Source organism: Malaya genurostris, chromosome 1 (genome assembly GCF_030247185.1).
Source record: "Malaya genurostris strain Urasoe2022 chromosome 1, Malgen_1.1, whole genome shotgun sequence".
NCBI lineage: Eukaryota > Metazoa > Arthropoda > Insecta > Diptera > Culicidae > Malaya > Malaya genurostris.
Window position 1 is genome coordinate 142730978 of NC_080570.1, and position 22365 is coordinate 142753342.

A 22365-nucleotide genomic window follows, 5' to 3' on the forward strand; every position below is an offset into this window, starting at 1 on the left:
AGCTGATTTTTACAAAATTTGTAGGAAAAGATGTGCCCAATATCATAAAAAAAAATCTAAGATGAACTCGGTGGAACTTTTTTTTTAGGTCTTTTCAAAGTTAGTTTTAATTACTGAATTATGGCAACCCCCTTAAAACTAGTTTTCTAGTCATAACTTGTTTCGAGTTATTTTTTTATGCATACTTCATTTGGAATAATTGTAGAAAATATAAAATTTCATAATTTTGTAGAAGCTAATGCATAACTTTATTCTTTTCTGGAAAATTTATGCATAATTTTTCTTCTTACCTAGAAAACCTTGTGCCGAAGCGAAATATGCAACTTAATGCAGCTAACTTTTATAATACTTATATGAGAACATGTACCTTATCAAATTTATTTTCCAATGAGAATATCTTGAGTAATATTCGTGTGACTCATTTTCACTATGGCCATGCTGAAACCATGAATGGTTAAGAAACAGAGGGCGCACAGTGGTCCAAAACTGGAAAAAGACGGTCACAAGTCTGTACTGAATTTCATTGATTTTTAAGAGCTAACGTGTCTTCGAAGAAGTTTTACAAAATTATATAACGCTTCTTTTGAAAGTAGCACCAAGGCTTTGTGTGAAATACCCCATGGATTATTACTATACATGCTATGCACGTATGCAAATATATGAAAGATATTTCTATCCTATTTCCGACTACCAGTCTGGACGCGCGTAAACACGCATAAACAAGTTCATGCTTGCACGCGCAACTTAAGCAAATTGTTGCGATTTTTATTTTGTTACATTTTACAATTGACAATATTAGAATAAATCTAAATGGAACTAGATGCAATTTTAGGCCTTTTCAAATTTAGTTTTAATTATTGAAAATCCGAAAAATTATCAAAACTTCAACACATATTTAAAAAATGGAAAAATGTTTTCTTGACAAAATATGATAAAGTATTGTTAAAGTACAAACCTTTACGAAGAGATTTCATGTTTGAACGTGTAAATAAATTGAGTTATCGCGAAGCAACACGATTTTTAAGACGAGATGTTGATCGGGCGACGCTCACTGCAAAAGTGAGTTACAGAAATCGCAGACGCGTGATGCCCTCTGTTTCTTAACCATTCATGGTTTCAGCATGGCCTTAGTGAAAATGAGTCACACGAATATTACTCAAGATATTCTCATTGGAAAATAAATTTGATAAGGTACATGTTCTCCTATAAGTATTATAAAAGTTAGCTGCATTAAGTTGCATATTTCGCTTCGGCACAAGGTTTCCTTGGTAAGAAGTAAAATTATGCATAAATTTTCCAGAAAAGAATGAAGTTATGCATTAGCTTCTACAAAATTATGAAATTTTATATTTTCTACAATTATTCCAAATGAAGTCTGCATAAAAAAATAACTCGAAACAAGTTATGACTAGAAAACTAGTTTTAAGGGGGGTGCCATAATTCAGTAATTAAAACTAACTTTGAAAAGACCTAAAAAAAAAGTTCCACCGAGTTCCACTTAGATTTTTTTTTATGATATTGGGCACATCTTTTCCTACAAATTTTGTAAAAATCAGCTGCATAAAGTTGCATATTTCGCTTCGGTGCAAGGTTTTATCCTAGGTAAAAAAAAGGTAAAATGTTGCATAACTTTGTCAGGAAAGAACAAACTTATGCACTATCTTCAACAAAAATATGCGATTTTATAAATTCTACAATTATTCCAAACAAAGTATGCATAACAAAATAACTCGAAACAATTTATGAATAAAAAACTGATTTTAAGGGGGTTGCCATAAAAACGCCTTGTATATCCGAAACGGTGCGACCTAGACTTTTGGTATATTTGACCAAGTAAATTATTTTTAATAGTTCTAAAACTTTGTAGAAGAAAAAAGATTTCTATCTCTTCAGAAAAAAAAGTTATGGTTACATTTTTTGTCAAAGTAGGCCATGAACAATTAATGGTAGGATCAAATTACGCGTTATATATTTGTAAATAATTTCTTCAAAGCAACTATATGCATTAAAAGAACGGTTTGGCAGCTACTGATTTATGTCCACGTTTTTATTGATTCGAACCACTGTGCGACGTTGCGAAAAACTTACCGGCTTAGACTATAACGGTTCTCGGTTTCTTGCTGCGGAAGTACCGGAAAAGATGGAAAAAAGCACTCCAAAAATTACTTCATTTTCTCAGATATGGCTGGACTATACTCCTAGTCTTATAGGCTAATATTAAATATCTGATCTGATTTCCGGAATCACAAGGCGGAGTTTGCATGCAAAACAACGTAAATTTTTTTCTAAATTTGACTGAATTCCACCGTTCTATGAGAAAAGTATTATCATAACACTAGGTAGTTAGACAAAATTTTTAACATCCAAAACGCTCTCTTTAGTCTTCTGCAGATACCTCGCTTGTGTGTTGAATAGTTCAACTTTAATACCATCTAGTACTAGCAACAAAGTTTGGGGAAGACGAATCTCAAGCGTTTCGTGTGGTACTTCTAAACACGTTGAATCAATTGTCAGACCTTTTCTACATTTAAAAAACACTGAGCCATATTCTACGGGTGCTAGGATCTTGCATCTAAAGTGTTCATTTTGGAAATTAAGTGTACACCAAACTACTAGTTTTGTTTAATTGCATTTCTGTCACGACGAATATCTTGTTCCTATATGTACATTTTTCTTTGCTTCAAAATCTTGTTCAAGTTTTGATTCATTCCTTTTCAGACTTAGCTTAAGTCGACTTACACCATTAGCTTCGTTGAATTTTAGGCGCCATTGCGAAACATTAAAAAAAAATGAAGATTACGGTCGAAGTAGGTGCATTCTCAAACTTTCGAGGTCTAGTACAAACGACAAAAACAGTTTCAATTTTAATGAAACAAAAAGTCTGCCTGAAATGTTTTTTTTTATCAAGTTTGTTGATTGTTAAAAAGAGTGTTAAAAAAAAATAATAACATCGAATTAACTGGGAAGGTTTCCGGTTTTACTACCTAGCACTAAAAGCTGAAAATAGAACAAAAAATTTTTATGGCGATCATTACACTGTCGTGAAAACGTGATCAACACGCTCGCCGATGAGGCCTGTTGTTACCAGCGCGTTCGGGGTTTTTTTTACGACCATGCTGCCGCCGCTGAATTGTTTGATTAATTCCCACCGAGAGAAGAAAAAAAACAAAATAACCTAAATCCGATTCCCGCAGCGCAGCCTGCCTCCTCAGGTTACCATGGGGCCAATAAATCCCCACAGCAAGCAGAATCAGACGAACACTTCGGGTACCTCCTTCTCCTGGTTACTGATGGAAGTCACTTTTCTTATCATCCCAGCGCCCATCGAGACAGCAAAATGTGTGTTTGCGATGTGTTTGAAAATAGCTGCTCGCAACCGCAGTTTTATTTAACCCCAAATGGACTGACTAACTGACTGGCTGGTAACACTGGTAGCAGCGGGGAAGAAGCTCGGAGGGAGTGTTTGATGTTGTGGTGATCTTGAAAATGTGCAGAGCGTTTGTCGGCCGAGAAACGTCGTGGCTTCCCCTTTCGGGTGAAACTTGTTAACAGAAATCAATGTTTCAGCAAGGGACACGATGAACATAGTATTTTTTATGATCCTAACCTTCGAGAACCGATTTTTTTTTATTGTGAGTTGTAAAATCAATTAACTCACTTCGAAGGTTCCTGGTTCAGATTGTAATGTTTTCGATTCGTTTATGCCTTTCTCTTTCTCATTTAAAGAAGGCTATGCAATCATTGTGAAAACTTACTTTTTTTATATACCATTCGACTCAGTTCGTCGAGAGCATTAAACTTCTGTATGGGTGTGAAGTGTGCAAAATTTTTGCATATTCAAGTCTCACGGATAGGGCTGAACCAAATTGTGCAATCTTTGATTCAAATGAGATTCAAATCTTATGGTCCTATGAATTGATATTAAATTATATATAAAGATTATACGAATCCGATTTCCGGTTCCGGAATTACAGAACATTTTGTGCAAAAGAATGAAGATTCGATTTTATCGAATATGGCTGATCCGATTTTCGTAGGCCTAGTTGAAAAATTTATTTCGATGCGGCTTCCGATTCCGAAAATACCACAAAGTGTGAAGATGTCGATTTTAATAATGTTTTTCTCCAGAAGAAACCACATAAAATGCAGCCATTTTCTTGAAAACTGTTCATAAATTTCTCTAGTTTGTAGATCTTGTTAGCAGCCGCGGCAGTCAGTAGATCTGCCACATCATTCTTTTGTCGAATTTTCCACATGAACGTATAGCGAGATGAAAACCTATTTTGAACCCCGCCTTAGAACCAATATCTTCAAAAAAGTTTATTAGGGCAGCCGGCTACCGAAAAAAAACTTACCACAAAAGCAGTGAGTCAGATTCATCACAATTGTGAACATGGCAATTTTAATTATTTTCGCGAATAGTCATTCGGTAAAGACGAGAAATAACATAAAAACGATAACAATTTTCACAGATTGAACTGTTCTTAGAAGCTCAAAGAAATAGCCAAAGAATTCGCTCAGGAAATTGAGAATATTTTTTTTAAATAACTGCATGTTGATCGGAGGGAAAGTTTAGTACAAACCTCCACAAACCATGATAAATATTACTAAAAGATTCACAAAATTTCTTTCAATCTCGAAAAAAGAGAAATATTTATATGGGTCTAAACTACTTACTTACCTTACCTAACAGCTCTAGGCCTGGGGTGTCCTTTGCTGTATGAAGAATACGTCTCCACATAACTCGGTCCATGGCTGCTCGTCGCCAGCCACTCAAGGCACGGATGCTTCTGAGATCACCCTCCACTTGATCGATCCACCTTGCTCGCTGCGCTCCTCTTCTTCTTGTAGCCAGTCGGATTAGATTCAAGAACCATTTTCACAGGGCTGTCGTCCGACATCCTTATGACATGTCCAGCCCATCGTAGACGTCCGATTTTAGCTGTCCGTTCGATAGGTGGTTCTCCTAGCAGCTGTTGCAATTCGTGATTCATACGCCGTTTCCACGTTTCGTCCTCCATTTGCACTCCGCCATAGATGGTCCTCAGTCCGATGTAGGTTTCCGTCATCTTCTCAAGGTTACGTGTCACAATATCACTATCGTCAGCGAAGCCAAAAAATTGTACGGACTTCCGGAAGAACGTGCCACTCGTGTCGATCCTCGCTCTTCGAATCACTAAACTAGTATAACAATTTACAAGTTGTATACATATTTGATCAAATTTAGAACAATTTTACGGTTTTTGCCTTGTTCCTTCAAATGACAGCTTAAAGTTTTAAATACATATCACTCTTTTTTGTCTGGAACCGGTAATCGGATCCGGAAGAAATTCCATAGCTGATTGTGGAACCGAGTCTACGTTAGTGAAAATCGATAAAGTCGTCTTTGTAAAAATGAAGTAAATTGGAAATTTTGAGTTTTTATTACTATTTTCGGAAATTGGGAAACGATTCGTTTGGCCAGCATACATTACATCCAAACTGAAAAAGTTTCGAGACAAATTTAAATTTATAGGAGTTATCTGGTAAACTACAAAAGCAAATTCGCAATGAAAATTAAATGAAACTTTATTCCATTCGGAACGTATTGAATAATGAGATAAAGACTTTTCTTCAATTCCAGCTGGTGATTATCATGCACTATTCCGTTCAAACCCAATTGAACGCTGTTTTGCAAGAATTTTGTTTATAGAAGCAACATGAGTGCAGGATTTTGCATGTCTCGAATACACAGCAGGCGCAGAATTTGAGCGGCGCATTTGAATTCGTTTTGGGAAATCTTGCGCTCTTGTTTGAAAGATATGCAGAACCTTTTTTTGTTATTGGATTTCCATTAATATTTGAGATGAACAATTGAACAAGAGAAAATGGAATATAATAATGTGAAATGTGAAATACTGAACATGTTTTCAAACGAATTATTTAGCAAATATTCAGAATCATGACGAACTATATAAGTTGAGGTGAAAATATTTCAAAAACTAGGGAACTAGGGATCAGATGGAAATAGGAGCCGATGAAAAGAATGTCGTATGAAATCTCCAAAATTGAGTTTTTTAAGCCAGATGTCTTAAAATTGTAGGAAATGTCGAGGTATGATGTTATATCATGGAAAATGTTTCAAAAGGATGGACTCTGGGACTTGGAAAAATTCTAAAACTGCATGAAACTTCTGATGAAATCTAATGTTATCGCAAGTAAACAAAAATTTACTGCCCTAGAGTTTAGAACAAAATTTTTAAAAAATTTGGATACCACAAAATTTTTTTTTTTTTTTGATTTCGGAAATAAATTTTTTTTCCGTCTCTGAAATCTCAGTTCCAAAATCTAAATTAAAAAAAACATTATTCGAGAAAAATCAGATCTCGACGTTTCATGCATTTCTAAATCATTTGGCTTTCAAAAAAATTTCTCAAAAATCCACGGTCCCAAAATCGATAGATAGGGAGCCGTTACTCTCTACTTTCCGGGAGCCGTTACTCTCTACTTTCCTACAATTTTAAGACATCTGACTTAAAAAAATTAATTTTGGAGATTTCATACGACATTCTTTCCATCGGCAACAGCTAGTGTATGCAATGAACAAATGCATTTTCTATTCTCATTCTACCCATCAGTCAACTCATGCGGCACCCATCTTCCGACCTACAAAATCTTCCCCCTGGCTTTCGCAAGCGTTAAGTAATAATGGTTTATTGGATTCTACATTCAATCGTTCTGCTGCGAGCTGTTGTTGCGTTTGACCTTCATCGTCGTCCAACGATGCTTGCAAGTCGGCGTCTTGATCAAACTTTTTCGGTGGTCAGCCACAACCAAAGTTTCGCATGTTAAAATTATCATTTATACATGTTCGAATCCATTTTTGAACACCGTAAGCTAAATACGATAACTTGGCGTAGAATTATCTGAATTTCAAAAATGTTCTTAAATTTACTTACGAATACAAGTCATTCACCGCCCACCCCGCCCTCCGACGTTCTCAAATTATTATTTTGATTTTTTTACGGGTTCAAGTCCATGTTAAACTACAAGAAAATGTAAAAAACGATGTTCCGAAACTGTTTATCCCAAGCCAAGTTTCCCAAAAAAATGTTTGGATTGGCACGCAATATGCAACTGTTGTTGAGCAAGTCAAAGGATCATCACTACCGGAACGGTAAACAAGGAAATCTGTTGTGGGGAATGCCTAAAGAAGTGATTGTTACAATTCCTACGCAGTCATGACGCTCCCTCGCTATTCTGGTCTGATTTGGCATCTGGTCACTACGACGAAAATGTTTTGGAATGGTATAAAGCGAATACGGAGTTGCGACCTATCGAGCGCAATTGGGCTCTCATGAAGAAAAAACTCTCAATATAAAAAAAGGCTGGTCAAAAGTTGGAGTAAACTCAAAAGTTCACAGTTTCTTCACGTAGCCTTATTAAGTAACTGTAATTAGTTTTAAGATTATTATCATGTATAATTGAATGAATAAAAAATGCATCTTGGATTGAACTAACAGCAAATTTGTTTTATTCCAAACTTTTATCTGTCCAGATTTTGTCATGAACTAACCTTAATATGAGAAAGCCATCACCACATCATTAGGTGAATTAAATCATGTTTTATTTTTGTTCGGGCTACAAAGGCCACGAGAATCGAAGTTGAAACTTGACACGTTTCTCCGTGCATCAGCTGCGTCCGGACACGGAGGTCACACTCCCGGTTGGTGGTGACTGAGGTGGCGGCGGCGTCGAATGTGGCGGCCGCAGGGATCACATAAATCATCGACAAAGAACGCATTGAGAATTTTGATGAGAATTACTATATTTGTGCCGGTGGCGTAGCCAAGGAGGTGCGCTTTTTTGATCGAGAATTTGCTTCGAACCAAAATCCTCTTACTATGGATATGGATATGGATTTTTAGTATTGACACTAGAAGCACTCTCCCGTTCCCTCTCACGCTACCTACTCAGGGTCGTTTGATCGACAGTTACAAAGCAAAAAACAAGACGAGTGCGTATTTATTTTTATTGAAAACGAATCGTAAAATCGGCCCCATTTTTACGACCCTTTAATTGCTTTATAACATCTGCGTGGACGAACGCTCTTCTTCGTGCCTTGAGTAATTATTTAATTTCCACTTCACGCGAACCCGGTTGACTGAGAGGAAGCCGACTGAGCCGTCGAACTCACGTATTTATCCTCGCAGTAATCAGTTGTCCGATTTTATGAGTTTACCCTTTTGTCGTTGACACTAATTAAATGTTTGTTTTTTCTTTCTTTCTGATTTTTTTCCTTTTACAGGCAGCTTGTTCCGTGAACCTTCGCCTGATTTAAGAGAGAGAGAGAGAAAAAAATTCCGTACTCTGCATCCGTATTTGGGATTCCCGGCACTCGGCTGAAGACTGGTCGGCGATAAGATTGAAACTTTAGACATATGGCAATCTTTCGGAAGGCTTTCGGAAGTGGCATCACTCCTCCCGCAATGCAGCATTATCGAGAAGGCCATCGTGAATCGGTAAAACCTTAATCGGCCAACGACCAGGAACGCTCACACAGGAGGAAAAGCCCTGAAAACTACAGCAATCGCATCGTAAAATGTAGCCCTCACCTCGGGTCAGTTAGCCCGAGCCTGTTCGGTGTTTTTTTTTGTTACGCAATCTGCCAACTGCCGAAACCGGTCAGCCATTCCTCTCCCGCGGAATCCCATTCGCCACGGACCGGAAGTGGAAGAACACATTGCTGTGGTGAGTCAAGCCTAACTCTGACACGCGACGATGGCTGACATGGGCTCCAGCAGTAATGGTGCACTGGCGGGTGGTGGTGGTGGGGCTAATGCAACACCGCAAGGTCCTCCCGTGCCAGCCGTGCGAACTTCATCGCTTCAACCGGTTCCACCGCCCCGGACTACGCCGCCGTCGACGACGACGACGATGACGACTACGACGACGCAGGCAGTAGTGCACCATTCGGCGACTCCTGTTCAACCGCCGCAGCAGCAACAGCAACAGCAACATTTTGTTCATCAACAACCGCAGCAGCAGCAGTCGCATCATCCGGGAGTTCCATCCTCACAGCCAATTTCGCAGAACTCTAATCAGGTAGGTTTTTATTCAAAGGAATTCATTGTTTACATCTTTTTTCTTCCATTCGGCTACAAAAAAATCACACCGCCATAAATTCGAAAACATCTAAAAAAAATTCCACTCTGGCGAATTCCGGATGGATGTGTGCACGGAAAGACCGATATCAGCATTTTGGCGAAAAAATTAGTTGATTTTCTGATTTTAGTTTGCTATTTTTTGAGACAACTAAAAAAATCTTACTTTTGCTAATTTAGATTTTTTAATTCTAATTTCCTTGATAACAATAAAATATTTATTGAAATGGCTATTTTTTTAGTTGAATTCACCAATTGTCATTTCTTAGCTAAGGCACACTTCATATCCATTCAACTAATTTTTTAGTTGAATTAGAGAAATAAAACGTTGTTTTCAACCAACATAAATGGTTGAATTGGTTTCTGCAATTTGCAGCTATATGGCGCTAACGCTAACACCGTAATGACTACTAGCCACTAGATGGCATACTACTACCGAAAAAAATTTCAGTCGCGGTTATCTTTTCTATATTGGCAGGTATAAATACGATGTTGTATTGGAGAAAAAGACATAAGCGAAACATAAACCTCTTTTTGAACAGTTTTCTTCTAAATCGCTGTTTTCTTCATTCGACATCGCGAAATCGACTCTCTCACTGAAAACTTTGAGCACTCGGAAAACAAAAACCGAATACAAGTAGTACACCGGACGACGTAGCCCGGAAGGTTGGAAGATACAAAAAACATCATTTGACATGTACAATTAGAGTGCAACATTCGAAACTCACTTCACTGTTCCGCGTAAAAACATTATTACGCACAATCGCTTCAAATGCGCACAAATTCTGAATAAATACACTTTCCACTAACAGTTTACGTCATTTTTACATACCGGTTTAGAAATTTATATATGGATATATCGTAACACATGCGTAAAACATCTACACAATTTGCAAGCAGTTTCAACAAGACTGTCCCTTTTAGCTCTTTAATGGATTGTTTTGTTTTGACACTTCTTATGAATTTCGTGGCTAATAAACTGGTGATAGATAAATAGAAACAAATTTTCTGATTTTAAAATCAAAATTAGTTGTCAATGAGAATATCGTGTTGGATTGAAATATTGCTGGTGTGTGTCCAGAATATTCGCCAACTAAACACATTCTCTAAAAATAAGAGTTTTTTTCAGCAAATAAATTCTCAATTTTAACTAATTTTATAGTTATTTTGGAAATTTTGTTGTTAAAATCAACTAATTCAAAAACAGTAATACGAATTAGGCGCAGAGCTAATTTCGGTCGTTCCGTGTAACAACATTCAAAAATGATATCACAGCTTACCGAAACGTTCATGTCGGCACTAGACGACGATGGGATTGTGGGTCTGCGACGACGTTTGAAGCCAAGTGGAGGAAAAAAAGTTGTTTTTGTTTTATTCTGTCATCATGATGAGCAAAGTAGCGACGAGTGGAAAAAAGTCTTTATTTCTTTTAACTCGTCTGTTCTCTTATGAAATTATATTCGAACAAATTCAATTCTTTGAATGAACATGAACTTCGCGAGGCACCTCTCACCGATGATAACGCAAATATGTGAATAATTTGTGGCTAATTAGTTACGGTTGTTTTGAATTTGTTGCTCAATTTTTTATTTTTTGAAAACTTCGTTAAGTTCATATGAAATTAACGAAGTCCTTCTTAAATAAGCTTGAAAAAAGATCGTAATCCAGTGAATAATTTGTTGCCTATATGCAACATATTAGCAACAAATTATCCACTGGGTTTCGAATTGCTTCCAAGCGCATTTGGAAGAGGTGCTTCGTTAACTTCACATGAACTTAGCAAAGTTATAAAAAAAATATAAAAAAATGAGCAGTAAATTCAAAAATTACCGTAACTAATTAGCAACAAATTATTCACCTATTTGCGTTATTATCGGCGAGCGGTGCCTCGCTAAGTTCATGTTCATCTTCGTGCCAAGTAGCAAAACTGAAGCTTTCTTGAAGATGGTTAGGGTCAGAGTAATTTCATCGGAAGACATTTTACCTAAGACACAGTGAGAAAAATGAATTTTTTCGATGATATGTCAAAACCTTCCAAACAATCCGGTAATTTCAATCTAATAAACAAAGGATTTAGATGACGATGATTCGGTTTTTTCAGAATTTATTTTAAAACCGGCAGGTTAATGTATTTTCGTATTTTCTTGTTCGAAACAATACTATTTTAATTTCATCATTTAAGAATAATTTGGATTATTCTACCTACTACTTGGAATGAAATTCGACCTTCTACTTGGAATGAAAAGATCCGGGCCTCTCACAGAAAAGACGAGAATAATTTCGATTGTTGAAAACAAGCCTCTAAATGGCCCAATACCAAATTTCATGACAATTTTCTACTAGTAACATGAATAACAGCTGATCGAGTCAGACGAGTTCTACTTTTCATCAAGCTATGGAAAAAGCCAGTTTCGTGTCCTGATAAAACGGTGAAACTGAATGATTTGCGCCACGGATTTATCTACCATCGCCCGTATTCTCCAAACCTGCCCCCCAGCGGCTATTATCTCTTCCCAAACCTAAAAAGGTTTCTCCAGGGAAAGAAATGTTCGTCGAATGTTGAGGTCATTGCAGAAACGGAAGCCTATTTTGAAGAGCTTGAAGGTCAACTGTATCGCTCTAGAAGGAGATAATACGAAATAATAAACAAGTTTTCATATTATTTCTCATTCCATGTAGTAGCAGACGTCAAGAGAATGCTATTTATATAAAACTTTTTGCTTCGCATCGAATTCATAACAAATAGAATTCTGCGTCATTTCACAAATTATGTATTAACAAACTGCATCATAAGAGGGGATAAGTCACCTGTAAAATTCAAATTTATTTTGGTTTGTATGTTTACCGAAATTTTTCGTAAAAAAAATTACCGAGCTGCTAAACCAAATTTTAGTATGTAGTTTGACTATATAACATAAGACCGAGGTATCTGTAGGTAATAACAATCTTATTTAATCCACCTAGTGGTTCAATGACGGGATTCTTCAAAAAAACTTTTAAATTAAAATTCCAAACACAATTTGTTCAGAGAAGGCTCAACAAGTTCAGGTGCGTATGTAAGCTACTATTGGGCTATTTATCAAGATCGAAGATCAAATGGCTGTCACTTTCGGTTCCGAAGATATAATGGTATAAGTGACGTAAGCGACAAAACGCGTTGTTTTTTTATCCTTCAATTTTCACAGAGATGGCAGAACGGATTTTAACAAACCTAGGCTCATTTGAAAGCTTCTATTGAATTATTGATGAAGTTCGAAAAACAAATGGTTGTCCCTTTCGACTCTGAAGATACAATAATATAAGTGACGTAACCACCTAACCGCACATTATTCATCGTCTGAATTTTCTCGCAGATGACTCAACGAGTTTCGATAGACTCATTTGAAAGCTAACAATGTAAACCAAATTTGGAACGGTTATGGCGAACATTTCCGGGTCGAGAAGGTGATATTATATGTGACGTAACCGACAATTCTCAGTGTTTTTCAATGCAACAAAATTTCGCAGAGATGAATTCTCCGGACAGTATCAGCCTAGATGCCGTTGTGGAATCCGGCGGAAAAAAATGAGCCAAGAATAGATCCACTGGGTTCCTGCTTCCATGTCGAGAAAGGTGACAATTGCAGGAGTTCCTTTTTCCTTTCAGTTATTAGATATTTTCAATGTTTCACTTCTAAGAATAGAACTAAGATATTTTACTAAATTATCTTTTCAATCACCTTATCAATGTGCGATTAGCTTTGGATAGAAGTTTTATTCGGTATGTTTTCTTCTTCTATGTTATTGCTTGTCTTTCAAGATTATAAATTGAAGGGTAAAAATCAACTATTGCGCAAATCCGTTAATATTACAAAGCTAATAACAGAGATAACACATATAGGTATATTGAATGAATAGTAAAGAATACTTGTTTGTTTGATAAATTAATAACTTTCTCTCGGTAGCCGGCTGCCCAGATCAACCAATATAACCAATTAATAATTTTATTAAATAATTTAAATAATAAGGCGGAAATAAAAAGATATCAAGCCGCGCGTGAAATCTGTTGACCATTGGTGATTTAAATTGATTTTATTAAAAAAAAATTAGAATATGTCATTACAATGAATCAACTATTTTGTCTAAATCCTATTCACTCGTTTATTTTGTAGCAGGTATTTCCATTTAGAAAAAAATAGGGAAATTTTTATTCGTTACGCGATAGTATTTCAAATTTTCCTTCAGTTTCCACGAATAAGAACTGTGAATCAAGACTCGTCGGGACTTCAGTATCGAATATTGTTGAAACTTTCACTCGGAAAGCCAGTGAGTTTAGTGGTGCATCCGAGCATCTTGAAACCGGAACATACTGAGTCGCGCGCGAATACTACCATTACTGAAATTTATACTAACAAATATCCTTCTCCCGTGACACTTGTGGAGTGCGCTGTAGTATATACGGCCTCTAGTAACAACAAGTGTTGGACTAACATCCCTTCCCATTCCTTAGACGATCTACGTTCGGGTCTGGCCGGCGCCGGTACTGTTCAATTAATTCTAGGATTACCAGAAGATGTACATTGAAGGATGATTTACCAGTTCCAGGTCGGATCGTCTAGAAATTCCCTGTACAATTTCAGCTAATCCCGGTCAGTAACGGAGTGGCAACCAGGGGTGGTCGTTCAAGCTCAATTCCAAGCAACAAAATTTCGTAGAGATGAAAGAATACAATTTCGAAAAACTTAGACTCGTTCGAAACCTACTATTAAGGGCTGAGGACAGTACCGTAAAGTGGTAGGTATTTGCTATTATCCCGTTTCAAATTATATTTTCTTGGAAACGGTGCAGAATATATGAAAACCCACCGGACAATCTCTTCGAAATTTAGTTGAGAATATTCTGTGAAATTTACAGTATGATTCATTGAGTTTAGCGGTCGTGTTGTATTTTTTTCTGACTGAATAACTGCTGAAAATTGGAACGCTCGGAAATGCATACCTCTACTTGTTCATCGAATATCTCGGCTTTGAAGGCTTGCATCATAAATCTACCGTGACAGAGTCCAGATAATTCAATTTAGATGCGATTAGTACATAAAAACATATATGTTATCGCGATAAAAATAAAGTCTTGTATTTTTCTGTGAAACAAAGTCAGTTTAAATGCATCCGCCATTTTTTTCGCATTGGTTTCCTGATAGCATTCTGAAAAAGGAGAGAGAAATAAAATTGCCAAACACACAGACGTTTCATTGTATATAAACACATTTTTTGTTTCGCATTCAATCTTTGTGAAAGTTGAATATTTTTTCATTGTTCATTGGAATCTATGTAATGTTCGGGTTTATGTGATAAAATTTTTCATCAAAATAATAATATGTATGCTGGCAACCCGGTACAGTTTGCTCATATACGCTAGAGTACAAGAGAAATACGATACGCAAAAGGGAATTGAGCGAGCCACGTGGTCGATTTAAAACTCAACACGCTACCCTCTGTCCTCAGACCTTAAGTTATTTGATAGCTCACAATACTAATGACCGAGGATAGAATCTTACATCTGTTTCTGTGACGGGTTGCAAATTCATACATACTTCACCCTGTATTTCCAGAATCGGAACTTATGGAAAAATAATTGTTTTCATTGAAATCTAAGTTAGTGAAAATCGGTCTAGCCGTTCCTAAGAAATTGGAGAAATTTTTGACTTAGAGTACACTGTTTCGGGTACTTTCGGAACCGGGAACGAAGTTTCGATATACCCAAAATCAATGTATTTGGTCATTAATTAACCAGACCTGTCTAATTGATGGAAGAATTATGCGGTTATTTGAAAATATCTTACTCGATTCTACTTTGGTACGTATAAAAATAGACTCTTGAAATTAAAATTTTTATACTTATTAGCCTGTTATTCCGAATCCATAACAAAATTCGATAGGCTTTTTATATGGGATTGTATGACCTTTCATTTCGACCTAAGCTTGTAAAAATTCGTCAAACGGTAATGCGCATTTTTTTTTAGTTTTTTGTCCGTTCTACCATGTTACTCTGCAACCGGAAGTCGGATGCAGATGAAATTTGTTAGCAAGCTATGGCCTCGAGTGCACTTTTTTCACTTATTGTTGGTATTAAAAATGCCTTACTCTTTACTAGGCGCTGGGGCTGGGTGGAAATTAAAAAAAATCAAAACTAGCCACGTTCGATTTTCTGTCACAATTTTGAACGTTCATAACTCAATCAATTGTATATGTATTTATCTCATTTAACTGCCAATCGAGTCGGAAACATATAGGAATAGGACTAGAATTGAATACTGTAGTGGCCTAGTAAAGCGAAGCATGCTTGGTTCTTCACATCAATTGGGCTTACTCTGCATGTGCTTTCATATGCAGGGTAGTTTAGATGGTAAAACAATTTCCCCGGTTAGGAGTTAACTACGGGTTCGATTACGCATTCGCTTGTCATTTTTCCAATCTGTTTTCCCCTTTTTTATACTGATTAAATTTTATCATATAATTGATGAACATGTTTCAAAATTGCAAAAGTCAAGAATAAATTCTATAAAGACGCTAGATGTTGTCACGTAAACAATAAAACATTCTCCTATAGATAGAAATCATAATAAAAATTCATGATCTAAGTGATGGTATTCGTCGCGTCTATCATAAAATCATGAACCAGGTTCACTATTTTTTTCATACCTGAGGCTTATGAAAACTGCAAAGAAATTCTACCGTATTTTTTACGGATCCTGAGAATCCTTACCGTTCAGAGCTCGAACATAAGGCTACGGGTCGAAAAACCAGAGTGCCTTTTTGCCTTGATAACAATTGATCCAAATGAGGCATTGAAATCATTTTCGATTGTAGCATGTGCAGCTCTCCAAACTATATTTAGTGGATTTTTTGTTCATTTCACCCACCCACCTGCCGTCCAGTTAAATATTATCACTTCCAATAAGCAGCAGACAGTAATTCATAACGATCACGCCAAATAATGACAATGAAAATAATAACAATAAAATAAAATATTATTCAATATACCAATCAACGCTGGACGAATCAGCATCGGTAGCAAAGGCACAGTAGGCTGGTGGGCATGACAAACGAACTGAATTCCTCCCAACTCCGGAACGGAGCAACCAGTCAATAAGCGCTGGTTGTAGGGCGTCCCGGGGGGAGGGGCAGGGAATAATAAAACGCATGCACAAATTTAGCTAAATTGCACCATAACGTTCACATAAATTTCCACTTCGTTCGGTGTTCATAAAATTTCATTCGTTATGACAATATGATTGGGTGGAATGGGAGCTGCTGCTGCTGCTGCCGTGGCTGGAAACAATTTAGTCTCGTTATTTGAGAATCGCGATTCGAACCGCGGCGCAAAGACGAGACAAGTGAGTGTGTGTGTGTTTGTGTAAGTGAATAATGTTCACGGCCGGTTGGAATTCTGGCTGGCTGGTTCTTCCATCTTTGCCCTGTCTAAGTCGATGTTTCGATCCCATCGCTAATAGCAGCAGCAACAACAGCATCAACAAAAACCAGAGAAGAACCTCTAAACGCAATGCCTTTCAGTTATTTAAGACAGCCATAAATAATCTTGCACCCATTGGGTGCCGAGATTAGTGCAACAGAAAGCCGTGGTCCCAGGGGCAAGGAAGTCGGGTCGAGTGGGTGAGGTCGCGTAAAGGTCGATTAACACTTTGTGCGGTGTGCAGTTTTTGCGATTTGGTAAACGATTAGCAGCGCTATTCTGGTGGGGTTCGCCACGCTACTTACTTCGCCCGCCGGAACAAGCGATGGACGGTGGTGCCCTCGCGGACGAGAAGGTTGGCTTACCCGAGTGGAGTGTGAAAACAAATGGAACACTCGATTTAAGGTTGCAATGGTCGTACTCTTCGATTACTCAATTTGCTATTGTTTTTGGTTGATTTAACCGTTAACAGATCAAAATCGAAAGCAAAATGTCGAATGATATCGAATCGGTGATTTAAGATTTTTAAATGAGGCAGATTTCAGACACAAATTCATTCACATTAACTCAGTTGGTTAATAAAAAAATCAACGGGATGAGTAAAAATCAATTCGTAGGTTACGTCATTTCTTCGATTATATTACCCGAGCCGGAAGTGTCAACCATATGATCTTCGAACTTGATCCACTAACCAAAACGGCTTAACCATCGTCTAGAAAATTCAGTCGAGGGAAAAATGCGTTTTGTCCGTTACGTCACTTATGCCATTATATCTTCGGAACCGAAAGTGAAAGCCATTTGATCTAGGAACTTAATGCGCAACCTAAGACTAGCTTTCAAATGAGCTCAAAATTGTGGAAATCAGTTTAAGCCACCTACAATAAAATTGAGTATGTAAGAAAAAATACGATTCGTCGTTTACGTCATTTATACCATTACATCTCTGGAACCATGTTTGGTTGATGGCCAAACATACAGAGACAGTAATTTGATCTCCGAACTTGATTCACAACTCAGAGGTGGCTTTCAAAAGCATCTATTTCCCCTTCCAAGTTCACAAAGTGGTTCTACGCTTCTCTGGCTGGATTTAGCCTCGTGCCATTACTCGTAAAATGTTTTAGACAAGGTGGTACAAGGCTAGTGAAGTCATACGAAGCCCTCCGAATGCGCACCGGAGCAATTAAGAAGTACTGGGACATAATGAAGCAGACGCTTCGGAAACAACATAGGAATGTAAAATTGGAGCAAGATGTGGAGATAAATTGGATTTCCTCGCAATGAAAAACGTATGTTAAACGTTGTACAGAACCTTATGAGTATTGTTAAGAGGAAGATTCGCGCATATGAGTACAGTATTGAAATTGAATAAAACGAACATAACAGTTCGGCTGAAAAGTTCGTATCGTTTAATGGAAACACACATTTTTTTTGCCAAAATTCGTTTTTATTATTCAACATAATTGCCATCAGAGGCGATACAGCGATTATAGCGATTTTCCAACTTTTCGATACCATTTTTGTAGCACGATTTGTCCTTTGCCTCAAAATAGGCCTCAGTTTCAGCGATTACCTCTTCATTGCTTCTAAATTTTTTACCAGCGAGCATTCTCTTGAGGTCTGAGAACAGGAAAAAGTCACTGGGGGCCAAATCTGGAGAATACGGTGGATGAGGGAGCAATTCGAAGCCCAATTCGTTCAATTTCAGCATGGTTTTCATCGACTTGTGACACGGTGCATTGTCTTGATGAAACAAAACTTTTTTCTTCTTCAAATGAGGCCGGTTTTTGAAATTTCGTCCTTCTAACGCTCTAATAACGCTATATAATAGTTACTGTTGATGGTTTTACCCTTTTCAAGGTAGTCGATGAAAATTATACCATGCGAATCCCAAAATACAGACGCCATAACCTTACCGGCCGATTGTTGAGTCTTTCCACGCTTTGGGTTCGGTTCATCGCGTGCAGTCCACTCACCTGACTGTCGATTGGACTCCGGAGTGAAGTGATGGAGCCATGTTTCGTCCATTGTTATATAGGGTGATTTTTTAAGAGCTTGAGAACTTTTTTAAACAATAAAACGCATAAAATTTGCAAAATCTCATCGGTTCTTTATTTTAAACGTTAGATTGGTACATGACATTTACTTTTTGAAGATAATTTCATTTAAATGTTGACCGCGGCTGCGTCTTAGGTGGTCCATTCGGAAAGTCCAATTTTGGGCAACTTTTTCGAGCATTTCGGCCGGAATAGCCCGAATTTCTTCGGAAATGTTATCTTCCAAAGCTGGAATAGTTACTGGCTTATTTCTGTAGACTTTAGACTTGACGTAGCCCCAAAAAAAAAGTCTAAAGGCGTCAAATCGCATGATCTTGGTGGCCAACTTACCGGTCCATTTCTTGAGATGAATTGTTCTCCGAAGTTTTCCCTCAAAATGGCCATAGAATCGCGAGCTGTGTGGCATGTAGCGCCATCTTGTTGAAACCACATGTCAACCAAGTTCAGTTCTTCCATTTTTGGCAACAAAAAGTTTGTTAGCATCGAACGATAGCGATCGCCATTCACTGTAACGTTGCGTCCAACAGCATCTTTGAAAAAATACGGTCCAATGATTCCACCAGCGTACAAACCACACCAAACAGTGCATTTTTCGGGATGCATGGGCAGTTCTTGAACGGCTTCTGGTTGCTCTTCACTCCAAATGCGGCAATTTTGCTTATTTACGTAGCCATTCAACCAGAAATGAGCCTCATCGCTGAACAAAATTTGTCGATAAAAAAGCGGATTTTCCGAATGGACCACCTAAGACGCAGCCGCGGTCAACATTTAAATGAAATTATCTTCAAAAAGTAAATGTCATGTACCAATCTAACGTTAAAATAAAGAACCGATGAGATTTTGCAAATTTTATGCGTTTTATTGTTTAAAAAAGTTCTCAAGCTCTTAAAAAATCACCCTGTATATCGACGAAAAAAATCGGTTTTATTTCGATACTAGCTAAATTACCCGGCGTTGCTCGGAAATGTTTCGTGAAGGGAAGGCCGAAAAAAAATCTCGAAGTTGTCCTGCTTAGTGAAATACTCTTGTAGTGAAACATAACTTAGACGGCAACTCGATTGAACAATACTCCGTTCATGTTCAGATTGCGAATGATCAGTGTCCCATCTCAGTTCTCACAATAATCATAATTTTCATGGTATTCTCGACAAACTGAATCAGTTTTATATTTGAACCCTTTTGTTAAAAACATTTAAAACACCTTTCTCTATTAATACCTTCTTAGTAACCTCCGAGTTTCATATGTATATGTGTTTGTAACGTACTTCAGTACTTCCTCGTCACAATCGATCTGCAATGCCTTTGGCTTCCATAGAAATTTATAATTTATTGGCTTTATAAAAAATTTATGACATCACGAATTGTTCAAAATTTTCCATCTGATAATGATTATTTTATAACAAAAGGTTGTTTAACATCATAAATACATTCGTACTATAGAATAACATTTTTTATATAATTTATTTTATCAAGGCTTTAACCATTTTGGCCGTTCATCGGGGAGGAAAACTTATGGAATAACGATTTAGTTAATACAAAAGTTGTTGTAAACTTATTTCCATTACCTTGAGTCGACAGTTTTTTCAATTTACATAATAAAATACACATTGGTTGTATGATTTCGTCAATTCCGATCAATGTTGAGAATACTTATTCCCCCTCACTCTTGTGAATATTTTTGTGAACCTCACTTAGTTGCTAGAAATACACTGTACCAATTTTTCGTAAAACCTGATCAATTTTCCCTTTCACTTTCCATGTTCGGGGCACTTACTCCACTCTCTCACCCTCTAAATAACCTTATAATCTATTTTTATTTAACTTACTTTTTGTCGGTGAACTTACTACAGATCTCCTTCATGATTACCCTGAGTAGTGTAGAAAGTATCTTTGCTTTTCAAAAAATATCGTTTCCCACCTTTGATACATGTGCCAAACTTGGTGGCGATTCGTTTAGTTGTTTTGTAGTTATGCTGAGACTTGAATACACTCACGTTCATAGGCAGACAAAGATTATTTTCCCTTAGCTCTTTGTATTCCCCGGCAAAATGGAACCAGATCTTTTGTAATTATTTAAAGAAAAATACGACCTTGAAATTCTTGTCACTCTCTTGTTTTATAAAAAATGGGAGATTAAAATTTATTTTCAAAAACCCCTCCTTCTAGTCTAAATGTCGATTCTCTTCAAATTTCGTCATTGACCCTCTCCCCCATGTTAAGGACACTTCCTACACACTTTCCTCCCTGAAAATGTCCTAATGATCATTTCTGAAGAGCTTCTTTGTGCCAAATTTGACAGCAATCCGTTCAGTAGTTCCGGAGTTGCGCCGTTACAAACTTTACATCTCCCAACACGAATACCCTAAGTTGCTCAAAAAGAATCTATGGTCTTCAAAGAGTATCGATTCTCGTCAAATTAAATATTTTTTTCATAACCCCTGTTAAGGATAGTTGCAACGCTCTCTTCCCCATAAAAATACCCTTACAACTATCTCTGAAGAACAAAAAGCAGCTATGCCAAGTGTGATAGCAATCCGTTCAGTAGTGTCGGAGCTATGCCGTTACATCCCCCTTTTTAAATGCACTTGCTACATCCACTCCCTATATCTATCATATCTAAGGTACGGAAAATGTTTGCATGATCTTCAAAAAAAAATCGAAACTTGTCAAATTTTATGATTTTTTTTCATGGCCCCTCCTGTTAATGATACTTGCTACGATTCATCCCCTATAAAAACACCTTCATGACTATTTCCGAAGAGCAAGAAATAACTGCACCAAATTTTATAGCCATTCGTGCAATATTTCCGGAGTTGTGCCGTTACAAACATTACACTCCATTTTTAGAGGCACTTACCCTCTCCCCACATAATATACTTATAATCTTATCTAAGTTGTGCATGACCATTGCATTTTTAATGACCACCTTTGTTAAGGACACTTCCCACGCTCCCTTCCCCCATGGAAATATTATTATAACCATCTCTGAAGAGCAAGAAGTACATGTACCAGGTTTGATAGCAATCCGTTAAGTAGTTTTGAAGTTATGCCATTACAAACATTACACCCCCCCTTTTTAAAGGCATCTGCTGCATCCATCCCCCATTAAATTATATCTACGGTATGCAAAATGTTTCTAAGATCTTCAACAAATATTGGTTTTCGTCAAGTTACATGAATTTTTTTATGACCCCTCCTTGGTTATGACACTTGCTACGCTCTTTCCCCCATAAAAATACACTTATGACCATCTCTGAAGAGCAAGAAGTACATGTGCCAAGTTTGATAGCAATCCGTTCAGTGATTCCGGAGTTATGCCATTACAAACATTACACCCCCCTTTTTAAAGGCACTTGCTACATCCACCCCCCATATAATCATATCTATTATATGCAAAATGTTTCTATGGTCTTAAAAAAGTATTCTCGTCAAAATAGACAAATTTTTTCATGACCTCCCCCTGTTAAGAACACTTACTATGCTCCCTCCCCCATTAAACTATCCTTATAACCATCTCAGAAGAGGAAGAAGTATCTGTGCCAAGTTTGGTGGCAATCCGTTCAGTAGTTTCGGAATTATGCAGTTTTAAACATTACACCCCCCCTATTTAGAGGCACTTGCTACATCCACCCCCCATATAGTCATATCTAAGGTATGCAAAATGATTCTACGGTCTTCAAAACGTATCGATTCTTGTCAAGTTATATGAACTTTTC

At 37.2% G+C, this 22365-nt stretch overlaps 1 protein-coding gene across 6 annotated transcripts in view; it reads left to right on the plus strand.

Annotated features, from left to right (window-relative positions):
- The window catches only part of LOC131425997 (uncharacterized), a 399851-nt gene that overhangs the window by 186336 nt on the left and 191150 nt on the right, over positions 1–22365 (plus strand). For all 6 annotated transcript variants that reach the window (XM_058588366.1, XM_058588368.1, XM_058588372.1 and 3 more), the window contains one exon: positions 8288–9084. In XM_058588366.1, coding sequence (XP_058444349.1) covers positions 8761–9084 — 324 coding nt within the window. In that variant the 5' untranslated portion in view covers positions 8288–8760. The remainder of the gene's footprint in view (positions 1–8287; positions 9085–22365) is intronic.